The sequence below is a fragment of the Larimichthys crocea genome, chromosome VI (assembly GCF_000972845.2).
Source record: "Larimichthys crocea isolate SSNF chromosome VI, L_crocea_2.0, whole genome shotgun sequence".
Taxonomy (NCBI): Eukaryota; Metazoa; Chordata; class Actinopteri; family Sciaenidae; genus Larimichthys; species Larimichthys crocea.
Window position 1 is genome coordinate 14176346 of NC_040016.1, and position 12472 is coordinate 14188817.

A 12472-nucleotide genomic window follows, 5' to 3' on the forward strand; every position below is an offset into this window, starting at 1 on the left:
TTTCTAAGTAGACATTAAAGACGCACATTAAATGAAAAAAAAAAGAGCCCTATCATAAATCTTGCATGTTTATTATAGATTTTTACGATGATTTAGTCATGATTTGTTCTGCCTACACATCTCTTTGTCTTCATGTGTGTCCCCAAGGTCTCGTCCAGTCATCCATGTGATCAGAGAAATATCTATCAATCCTAACTCCATTGATCTGGCGCAACACAACTGCAAAGGCAGAGAAGGAGTCTGGTATGAACTGTTAATCTAACAATCAGGATAATTTAAACTAAATCCTGATTTTTAAAAAACTGCTACTGGTTTTCTTTTACTGCTGTTTTTAGTGTGGAGGTCAAGGCCTGCTTCGTCTTCGTAGCCCACCCGGAACACTACTCACCACACATTAGTAAGTCACGACCATTTTTGTTCTTCTCTCATGTGGGACTTCAACTCAACCCCTTTGTGACAGGAGTCATTTCTATTTACAGTAGAAAGTAACCTTATCTGTGGGGTAACTTTAGACTTTATTTTGATTAAATCACAGCTGTGAAATACTGTATTCCCATAGATGGGGTTTTCATGTATGTTCTGCCCCTGGTGGGATCTTTAAGTGCTCTCTGTGTGTGTCCTGACATTTCTGCTTTTTCAATCCCTCTGTCTCTCTCCATGCTTTGCTCCCTTCAAGCCCTGGTTGTGCACTTTGAGGCTGACACAGAACGCAGGAAGTTGGGCCTCCCGCACCGCGTCAACTTCCTTGGTCGCAGCTCCCTGGAGCCAGAGTACACTCAGACTGAAGAAGTGCAGCTGCATCGACAGCGTCACCCTGCGTGCACAACTGCTGTTTTCCAGCTCCATGTTAGTGACTTCTAGTGGCTTGTTCATGTTGATCAAATCAATGTTTTTTTGCTCAGTTTGAGGTATTTACAACAATTGGTGGTTCTTAGCCTTGGTTTTGGGCTTTTCATTTAAATAGGTGAAAATGTTCCAAAAATCCAAAATCCTTTTGCACCATAAACAAACACTCTGTTGTCTCTTTTGTTGTCATTAATCTTTTTTATAACCTCTGTCCATACAGGAGAGCATCCGTGACAAACTTCGTCCCATCTCGTTGGCGATAACTCACACTATCAAGCCTGTTCCACCGCGCAGACACTCAGGTGCCAAGAGCCTGGAGAAGTTGGAGCCTGTACTGAGTGTTTCCCCCTCTAATACATTGCACTCTGAGGTCTGTAACAAGAGGGAAGCACAAGTATTTTATGGTCAGGATTTTAATGGGCTATACTGGCCCACATATTACAGTATAAACAAGTCAAGCTTTATGAGACACATTCAAGCTTGCAAACGAAGCTGCAGTGAAGACCCTTTAAATTTTTTAATTAAGCATCTTTTCCTGGAGCCTTTTGCGGATTTCTTACCCTATTACACACACGTCCACTGGCTGCATCCATGGTTTTTCATCCCATGTAATTTCTACCCATTGAACCCCTAATAGCTGCAGTGTGGTAGGCATTTTAAGTATAATTATCTAGAAAAGTGATACAATTAAGGCTAAAACAAAGAATCTCATTATCATTTAATATGATTAATTTCCATTACAAAATGTAAGCCCAGAGTGAGACCTACACAGATATTGTTTTGTGTCACCAACAGTCCAAAATCCAAAGAAATGTCAACGTACTATAACAGAGGATGAAGAAAAACAGTAAATATTACATTAGTTTGAGAAGCTGCAGCACATTTCTAACCATACTATAACACTAAATCTTGTATTAAAAAACCTAAACCTAACCTGTGCTTTGAGATTTAATAAAATACTTAATGTCTGTCTCATTTTACCCTCTGTAGGTGAACTTCCTGCGAGAAGGATGCGGACTTGACAAAATCTGCCAGAGCAACCTGAAGCTGAGCTACCAGTTTGGAACACGACCCCTGACCTCCGACCTCTTCACTCCTCTGCCAAAGTTAGTATCTTAAAACCCCAATCTGTGTGAGCTGGTGACCTTCATAATGTAAATTGTCACTTGTGACTTATAAACTAACACAAACTATGATGTGTATGCAGTGGTAATAATGTATAAACCATGTCTTCAAAAATCAGACTATTACAACGATATGTCCCTTGCTGAGTATTGAGTATTTTCATGACAGCTGTTTTTCGTCCTCTTTCCCTTCATTCAGAGATGAGGAAGACGTGCAGGTGTTCTCCCTGTCAGACCAGCGCTTAGTGGTGCTGGAGATCACCGTCACCAACATGCCCTCTGACCCCCTCCGACCTGATGAGGACGGAGATGACGCTCATGCTGCTCAGCTGCTTATCTCTCTTCCAAACACTCTGTCGTATGCCGGCTCCAGGATCCCACCACAGGTAGAAAAATCTTCTTTCTTTTTTTTTTTTGACAAGCGATACAACGTACATGTATGATTGGATTTCTGTTTTTGCTGATAGTATTTGTTTGAAATCCTGACTGACTGTAGATGAGATGCCAAGCGAACCAGAATGGCTCCCAGATTGAATGTGACCTGGGAAACCCTATGAAACGAGATGCTAAGGTAAGGAAACGCAACAGTGTCAGCTCAGATTGACATATATTGATGATATACTATCATGCATTTTGATATTTCTTCCAGAGCACAATTTGCCACCCATAACCATGCCTTCATCAGAGTAATTATGTAATTATTTGGCCTTTTCACTTACTGATTTTTATGTGTTGCTTTTCCAGCTGAAGTTCTCCATCAACTTAAGCACATCTAACATCACAATTGAGACCACTGAGCTGACAGCAGATCTCTCACTGACAACGTAAGCCCTCTTTTCAAATGGCATCTTAAGGATTGGATTATTTGATTGCAGATATTTGACTTGTTCACCAAATAATCTTTCGATTAATCGCAGTGTTTGTTCATGGTTTTGTCCTCAGTATCAGTGAGCAGTCTGACCTGGCACCGGTCACAGCTTTTGCTAAAGTTGTGATAGAGCTCCCTCTGTCTGTCAGTGGGTGAGTTAAACATACACATTTTCCCCTTGTTGTCCCTTAGCTCGAAGCTTATTAAAATCATGTTATCATATGCTGTCTGATAATATCACACATGTTTTGTATCAGCTTGTTTCTTGTTTTATGATATTCACACTCAATATTGTATCATTTCACATCTAAAATTTAGGCCTGACATGTAAATTTTGAGGTCAAGAATTAAAAAAATATGTGAGGCTGAACAATGTATAGGTGCTGACTGGCCCCTCAGAGTTGTGAGGGTCATGAAATAATCCCAGTCTTCCTTGTGGGCTTAAGCAGCTACTGTACGCAGTAAACAGATATCTATATGAAGCTTTGTGAGTGTGTATGCAGCTGTCTGACTCACTGATGTGATTTTTACTGCAGCCTTGCTCGTCCTCACCAGCTGTTCTTCAGCGGGACAGTGAAGGGAGAGAGTGCCATGACCAGTCTGGAGGACATTGGCAGTCCTGTGGACTTTGAGTTTGTGGTGAGGATCCAGTGTGTGTGTGTGTGTGTGTATTTGTGTGTTTGTGTACTATAAAAATATGAGATATTTCCACTGTCAACTAAGAAGGAAACATGTTAATCATCACAATCATTCCTCTGTCAGGTCGCCAACCCCGGGCAAGCTCTGCAGACGCTCGGCTCGGCCTTCCTCAACATCATGTGGCCTTACGAGCTGACCAATGAGAAATGGCTCCTGTATCCTGCCAGCTTGAAGTTTGAGGGTCATCCAAACACACAGTGCACCCCATCAGGGGCCTTAAATCCTCTGAAGCTACACAGCACCTCACCTGGAGAGCTTCCACAGGTGGTAAGCAGCAAACCTGTATATATTATCATGAATAAAGACTACTACTATTTTATTTATGCATTTAAATTACACTTGATTCGTGTTTTTTTTTTTTTGTTTGTTTGTTTTTTTGGCCTGGAAGGTTTGTAAACTGTGTGATCTGTGCAATCAGCAATTAATGATTCATATTGTGGTCATCTTTTAAATTAAATCTCATATAAAATCACTTCTTTAGACCTATATTCTTTTATTCACAGTATTTATGCTGGAATACATGTTAGATGACAAAACCACTATTTGTTCTTGTTTTCTGTAGGATTTCCATCCAGTTATGGTTAGAAAAAAGGGTTAATGTCCCCTTTTTAAATGTATATTTCATTTTTGGATGCAAAAACTGATTATCACAACTTTATTGCCTTTGTTTGATACGTTTGTAGTGTCTTGTACGTCTATGCAGAGTAGGCACCTTTGGTGCATGACATGTGAAAAAAAAAAAATTAGAATTGCAATTACACAACATCAACATCATCCTCCTGGTATATTTTTACACTGTTGACAACTTAGTGTTTTTTTGTTTTTGGTAAGCAGAGGTCAAACTATTTTCAGAGAATAATCTGTCTCTGCCTGTATGAATGTCCTACTTCCACCAGGCTGGGCGAACACGCCGCTCACACCCAGAGGACGAAGGTCAAGTGATGACAAAAGGCAGCGTGGGACGAACGACCCCAGCTGTGGCAGCTTCAGAGCGACGAAAGTCACTCAAACTGGTAAGAAGGAAAAGAAGAGAGAAGGAAAGAGGAGACAGAAGCAGATTAAAACACATACATACGAGAGAGAGAGCGAACGTTCCCCAGAGTGCTTAACTGTTATTTTCTCCTCCAGGATTGTCTCCTGGGGTCAGCGCGCTGTGTCCTGTTTCAGTGTCCCCTCCACAGCTTCTCTGGTCAGGCTGTCCTCAGGATCCACGCCAGGCTGTGGAACAGCAGTTTCATAGAGGTAAATAAATCCTGTCTACATTAGTATAACACCTTACTGCACACTTAATCTTCATCAAAGCTTCAGTTTAACTGTTACAGCCACTGCTGGCACTCACATTGATTTAATGCCAGTGAATGAGTGCTAACTGCAGCAAATACATTTACAGAATGAAGGTTTGATATGAAGACAGTCAGCAAACTGTGAATACAGCTGTTAGCTATGAGCACTGAGTCACCTACAACTGCATCTCACATTGTCCTTGAACATCACATAAAATGTTTTTTTAGATGATCTTATTTCATCACTCCTCTTCTTATATGATTAAAATGTTAAAAAAATAAGATCAGGTGTATAATTTGCAGGTTTTAAATGATGTGATGAGTTCATCCTAAAGACTATGATCACATGTTATTGGCTGAAATATTCATATTAAGATTTAAGCACAGTATTATGTTTTTAGATTATATTATTTTAGTGTTTTTATATACATGACCAATTGGATATATAATAACATGGTTTGATTATTGTTCCTCTCTCTGTCTTGCAGGAGTTTCAGACAGTCAGTGCTCTGGAGCTGCTGGTCAGAGCCAACATCACTGTGAAGTCCACCATCAAACACCTTGTCCTCAAGGATGCTGCTGCACAGGTAACCAGCATGCATCCTGCATAACATTGTAATAACATTTTTTTTAGTGTTGGGTACTCAAATGTCTTCTGATATGTTTTTATCCATATTATTAGACATAATATGTATCATGAATTGGTAATTGACACATTTCTAAACTCTTTAAATACACCTATTATCGTGATAGTCATGTGACTGTAGCCAGTCTCACTGATTAATTTGTTAGAAGGTGGTAATCTCTAGCAGTAATATCCATCCATCCATCCATACATCCATATGTACATCCATCCATCTATCTCTCCATCCCATTCTGGTGATGTCAAGGACACTTTCTTCTTCAAATTCAAACATCAACTTGGACTGTTTAGTGACTTTTCGAAATGTGTTTTTAGCCACAACTCAAGATAATACCGACACAAATGTCTATGAAATTATGACATGTTATATCTAAAAGCTCAAAGGACATTATTCAACGCCATAAATCAGGAACAGAATGAGAGAATGTGACCGGATTTCACATTTGATCGGATACTGAACTGGTGACTAATCTTTAGTGCCCACCTTGAAACTGTGGTGACTATATAGATCTTCTGAGCTGCCAAGGTGAAAATGTATGTGAAACATCCATGTTTTAGAATTTGTAGCTTCTTTGCAGCAACATACAGGTTGTAAATGGACCCTAAACTTTATGAAACAGAAAAGGTTTTTCTCTCAAATAAAAGCTTTGGGCTTCATGGGGCTCCAACACACTAATTATCCACTGTACAATGCCAGGGGTTCCTCTGATGCCCACATTATTAAAATACATCTTCTAGCACAGAAAAGCTGAATTTTAAGATGCGATCTTACACTTATTACAATACTTTGATAGCCCTGGGTTCATTTTATTCTGCTCCACTGGGGTGATATGCGGTCTCTGATTTATTGTAGTTCCTTGTCCTTATTAGTGGTAAGACACACTGACAAGTTAAGCCACATATCGTCCCACTTTTCACTTTTAATCTCAACGCTAAGCACCCATTCATTTTTTCATTTTAATTGTATTTTCTTTCATCGTCGCACTGCATAGAGCAACATCCATGTTTGAAGCATTGTAGTCCACCACAAACTCACTGGTTATGCTTGATACTGAGCTTCAGGTGTTTGATATCAGTCCTCTTGGAATCATACATGGCAAAGCCAAAAAATACACTTAATCTAAAAACATATACTATTCTTCACTACATATATTATATGAGTCCAGACAGACACTTGACTGGTTGGCAGGGGCCTACAACCATGATCATGACTCCATTCCTATCCAGGTTCCTGTGATGATCTATCCTGAGCCTGGGCTTGCTGACCAGTACTGGATCCCCTGGTGGATCATCCTCATAGCCGTCTTGGCAGGCATCCTGCTGTTGACTCTACTGGTCTGCATACTGTGGAAGGTAACACACACATACAATATCATAAACACTTATTGTGCCTTTGAGATTCATTGTAATAGCAAATATTGATAAATGCAGTTCAATGGACTGCACATATCAGGTCCTTCCACTTCACTGGCTATTATCTGGCATTTTCTCATCACTTTCCACGTTAGTCCAATTATTCCTATCTTTGTCCTGCTCTGTCCTATAATCATTTTATTCCTTCCAGCTCACTCTCATCTGTTCCTTTCCTCTTCTGTATTTGTGTTTCTCCTCTGTGTGTCATCCCTTTTGTTTTGTCTCCTCTCACTTCCATCTGGGGACTCTCTATCCCTAAATCCCCTTTCTATTTCATTTCTCATTGTTTTCCCACTTCCCTCTGGTGATCTTGTTGCCCAGTGTGGGTTCTTCAAACGCAGTGAGCGGCGCCCACACTATGAGACGGAGTTCTACCGCGCCCATTTGGGGGTCCAACCCTCGGAGGTGGAGAAGCAGGCATCAGAACTATAATATAAAGAATATTTCGCTCTGGCCTGCTCTCCCCTCCTCCTCTCCCTCCAAGCGGTAAAAATACTCACCGACAATTGCTTTTTTTCTCAACCCACTCTCGTGTGGCTGGTGGTGTTCACTACTGATGAAATATTAGCACATTTTGGCACCTTCAAAAAACAAAAACACAGTAGTGTAGCATGGCAAGGGGGTAAATATTGCAAATAACTATGGGAGATTTAACAGCTAGCTACCTATCCTAACACTCAAAAGTCATTTTTGGAAACAATGGTTTGGCTACTTGATTCAAACAGAGGCAGACATAACAAGGTTTTTTATTTTTGGTCTGCAACCATCAATTGTTCAGGCTAAAATGGCACCTGTTAGCAGATTTAGCAGAACTATCTAGACAGTTAAGCCAATGTTAGGTCCAAGAAAAATGCTTCAGTGATCAAGAAGAAAATCAGTGTTAGAGAATAGTTTTGTATTTCAATCTATAGATATTTACTGTAACTTTGCCGACTTTACTTAGCTTACATATTTGTATATTTGTTACATATTAACGTCAGCATAAACTCATATAGCACGTGGTAAGGAAATACTACATAGTGGGTGTATAAATTCAACGTCTGACAGACCTGATGAGCTTAGTTACAGTTGTTAAGCTATGAGGGTGATGGTCTTAGTTATATCATATCAATAGATCCAGCTGCACTTTACAGGCTATTATTACAACATACATTTGTACATTTGCCACCGCAGTGCTTAATAAGCAAAAATATATGTTTTTGTTTTTACAAATTGATTGGAAACTTATTCCTGTATTTTGCATATTGAACACCATTCAAACATCCCTCAGTCAGAGCTTTTAGATGCTTGCTGTCCTGTGTGTTGTGACTCTGCTCTTGATGATATAATTTAATTCTGCATTGTTCATCCTGGCACCAGTCTACTCATTTTCATGATGAGCTTGTCATGCACTACTTTAAATCTATTAACAATGGCATGACCAAGTGGGCGTTTTTCATGTGCCAGAATGGGCTTGTCATTAATTAATTAGACGCTTTTGTTCATATGAATGTGTGCAATTTTTCTTAACAGCACTTAATGTGGCGTTTGCTGAGTTAATCGAGGGCACCTAAAAGTGATGCTGAAGTAGTAGTGCAGAGCATGTGGATGTGCTTTTTGGACGGATGTGCCTTTTTTTTAAATATTAAAGTCACCCTGACTGCACAAGGTCGTGAGATAATCACTTTGTCTTCTCATTTGTCTGAGATGAACTAGGAAAGATATTACTTTAGTGGAATAAATCACATTCTTACTAGGCAAGATATTGGATATTTGACGATCTTATATCAGGGCAAACGAATGCAGGCGGTTTGCAAAAGTATTCTTAGATATACCATCAGTTAATTATTTGTTTTTGTTCCCTTTCTTTCTCTCCCTCTTTCTTGTGCTGACAGTGTGGCTTCTTCCAACGGGCCCACTACAAAGACAAATTGCCTCAGTACCACGCGGTGAAGATTCCTCGCGAGGACCGGCCACAGTTCCAGACTGAGAAGTCGGGAGTTGTCCATAAAAAGGAATGGGCCACGCACTGGAGCGACGGGACCTCATAACTACCCTTGAAGCACTGACTGACTGAATTAATTCAAATCACCACGTGTGGCACTCATTCTGTCTTTGCATTGGAACTAACGGACTAAAAAATAGTGCACATAGACTGAGATCATCTTGTGCACTCTGTACTGTGTCAGTACTTGCATATTGTTGGCCTGTTACACTGTGACTGGATCTATATTCTCCCATACTGTATCCCGCTGATGTCTGGCCTTGGATAGTCTATTTATACTGTGCATCTGTATCAGCGTTTTACAGTAAATGCTGAAGGCCAGCAACAATATTAGAACCGGTGTAGTTGCTCAATATGTTCTACAGCCTGCAGAAGGTGCACTGATGCCCCTATGGACCTCACTGCCTGTCATGAGTTTTGACTGGCAGAACAAAGGAGGACAGAAAATCACAACTCAAAGACATGCATGAATGCACAAATATACCGTATAATATTAGATGCATACAGACACACTGGACATTGTCGATGAAGAAGCCACTGCCCGTGACAAAGACTACTTTTTGCCTTAACTACTGTAAGACTGACGACTGATATGTGCGAGGAAAAAATGCATTTTTTTATATATATATATAAACAGTGTTTTGGGATTTTCTTTTAGTTAGCACTGGTAAACATTGGGAAATTGTCAGTATGTAAGATAGGTAAAGGAAGATGTTGCAGAGCACTGAATGTGTCTGGGCTTGCTGATCGCTCTTAGCCGGCTGAAAAAGCCATTCAATAAGTTCACTCAAAGGTTTTTGTGTATCCTTATTCAAGGAATACTTTCTGTGTCAATATCTTTTTTTTGTTAAAATGTCAAATCATAAAGTCAAAGGTACTGTACATCAATAGTTTTTTGTGAACTTGAATAAGATCAATGAAACCACAACAGAGCCTGAGCCTGTAAGAGAGCCATGACCATAAAATTGTTGAAAACCAAGTTGGTCCCAAAAGCAAAGCAATATTTAAAATATAGTCATATGCCCATTTTCAAGTGTAAGAGTTTCAATATCTGAGCCAAACATTGATTTTTGAATGGGTGTCCAGGCTCATGAGGACATGTATATCCCAAGTGTGTAAAATGATTATGTGTGAAGACATGGTTTCAAATTAAAACCTACAATACTGAATTAATTGGATACAATTATGAGCCAACTACCTTTATGTTTTTTATTTTTTACTGAGATATTTGTATCAATAGTTTTCAAAAGTTTATAGCTATATTAACCTGCTTCTCGCACTGCTCCTGGAAATGTACTCCAATCATACCAGACAGGGTAACACTTTACATTAATTTCAGTACTGATGTCTCTAACTGCATAAAGTGCCTTATGATGAAAGTGGCAGATTGTGGGTAAAGAACAGAAGGCAACTTGCAAATTAGATCAGGCTGAAGCATCTGTTGGACACCAGTGGACGAAACATCCCTCCAATGCTTAAACAACACGAAGAGAGAGAGAAGATTTCTAGAAGAGCAGAATATGTCAGCAAGGAACCAGACAATGTTTTTTTTTTTTTTAGATCTAATTTGGGTCGATGACGTGGCTGTAAAGCATGAAGAGTCAGCTTGTTTTCTAGGTATTGCTGGACAATCTTGTATTAGCTGCATGGAAGCTCCCTTTGCTGTTCTGACGCCCCCCTCTCCCCTATTTTTTTTTCATGACTCTGTTTTATTTATTTTATGTTTGGCTGCACTGGTTTAACATTGTAAATAAAATAAAAGGAAACAAAATAAACCCATCAGATAGCGTCAGTTGTGTCATTCTCAGTTGAATTTTAGCCAGCGGACTTTGATTTGTTAAACCTGCTGTTCACTCGGAGAACACCAGATGGAGGCAAAAGTCTGGAAACTGAAATACCCCTTTTAGCCTCTGTAATATTTGAGGTTTGTTTATGTAATACACAAGAGAAAGTAGTTGTGATGCAGTATGTAAATGTTGCCATTTTAAGTGTGTAACTACACGATAACAACAACTCTTGTATGGAATAAATTTACATTATTTTATTTCTTGTTTACATGGTAATGTTGCCCTTGTAGCGTGACTTGAATTCATCAACATAAGGAAAGACATATTTGCTGCTTTAAAAAAAACCCCATTTGATTGTGCATCAAAGAAGAAGAAATAAAGGCATTTTGTTTTAGTTTTAATATGTAAATCTAATGTTTGTCTGTGTATCTAAAATTAATCAATGTGAAGCGAACAGGAAAGGGATAATGGTCTTGTCTGTCATATAATAATAACAATCAGGACCTCAGCATCTGCTCTGGTTCATAAAGGTCAGCCACTTATAGCTTGAGGTCAGATCGACCTGAGCTTTAAAATCTACAGCTCATTTCCTGTTCAAACTGGTTACCAGCAGGGAGATGATTAAATTGCTTGTACGTGACTGTACGTGAGTCCTGCACTTCAGATCAGCTGCATACAGCTGAACCAGCAAAACAGGAGCTGCAACACATAGTAAAAAATAGATTGGACGTACCTGGCATCCACATCTGGATAGAAATGAATATATTTCTCAACTGTATATGTATGAATATTTAGAGCATTTAGCTTAGCTAAGCATAAAGAGGGGGGCATAGCTAGTACAAAATTCAAAGTGTAAAAAGTTTTTTTGGCTTTTGGTTTCTGTACAAATTAAACAAATGACTCATTTGTTTAATTGCAGCCAAAGCAGCCTCCAAAAATCATATCTCATTTGAAATGAGATATAATTTCTGGAGGCTGCTAGGCACATTGTTGGCAGAATATTGAAAACATTTCTCAATGTAATACAGTCCAGTTCAACACATTAATAACTTGGACCTTCAAGGTTAAAACATATAATTCAATTAGCACCTCTGTGACAATGTTAACAAAAAGTAGACATTACAGGAATCATAAAAGGACACTTCATGTCAAGACTCTTATATTGGATTGCATCAGAGTGTACAGGTTTGCCCCATAAGTGGTTTAAAAATGACTTAGTCTTAAGCAAATCAGCACAGACTAAATATATTTTTTTATTAGAACGTCAGTGAGTGTATTAGATTTTTCCTAACCCAAAAGCAGATGATCTTATTATAGTAATAAAAAACTAATTCCCCTCTGAATCCTTCAGATGTCATCCTGGTTGTCATGGCAGTTAAACAGGGGCAGTTAGGCTGCGTGGGCGCATGTGTGTGAGTGCCTGTGTTTAGGTGTGTGTGTGTGTGTGTGTGTGTGTGTGTGTGTGGTGTTTAGGTGTGTGTGTGTGTGTGTGTGTGTGTGTGTGTGTGTGTTGCAGTTTAAGCGGATTGTCACCCATTAGGCACTTTGACAAGCCAAATCTGCTGATGTCTCATCCAGTATTGGGGAAGTGACTAATTATTATTATTACACACACACACACACACACACACACTGTGTCGAAGACAGGGACAAACACATATGGCACTAATGAAGCTAGCGTCACTCTCACAGGTTAAACTCATTGCCTTTGTTTGAAATTAGCAGAAAGAAGGAAGCTGACGTTTAACAAATGAACATTTTCTTTCCTTTGGGAGAAGCTTCTTATGGAAGTCTCTTCATCAGCAAGTGTGAAAAACACTTTACT

At 39.3% G+C, this 12472-nt stretch overlaps 1 protein-coding gene across 3 annotated transcripts in view; it reads left to right on the forward strand.

Moving 5' to 3' along the window:
- itga7 (integrin, alpha 7) overlaps positions 1–9970 on the forward strand; it is a 34003-nt gene extending 24033 nt beyond the window's left edge. For 2 of the 3 annotated variants that reach the window (XM_019270728.2, XM_019270730.2), the window contains exons 10-25: positions 148–243; positions 336–397; positions 677–846; positions 1067–1216; positions 1837–1952; positions 2170–2356; positions 2467–2541; positions 2715–2794; positions 2913–2990; positions 3375–3477; positions 3601–3804; positions 4434–4550; positions 4666–4779; positions 5309–5407; positions 6691–6816; positions 8751–9970. In XM_019270728.2, coding sequence (XP_019126273.1) covers positions 148–243; positions 336–397; positions 677–846; positions 1067–1216; positions 1837–1952; positions 2170–2356; positions 2467–2541; positions 2715–2794; positions 2913–2990; positions 3375–3477; positions 3601–3804; positions 4434–4550; positions 4666–4779; positions 5309–5407; positions 6691–6816; positions 8751–8906 — 1933 coding nt within the window. In that variant the 3' untranslated portion in view covers positions 8907–9970. Of the gene's footprint in view, positions 1–147; positions 244–335; positions 398–676; positions 847–1066; positions 1217–1836; positions 1953–2169; positions 2357–2466; positions 2542–2714; positions 2795–2912; positions 2991–3374; positions 3478–3600; positions 3805–4433; positions 4551–4665; positions 4780–5308; positions 5408–6690; positions 6817–7197; positions 7363–8750 lie in introns of all 3 variants that reach the window. The other variant, XR_002042682.2, reaches the window with a different exon arrangement.
- Positions 9971–12472: the final 2502 nt, after the last annotated feature.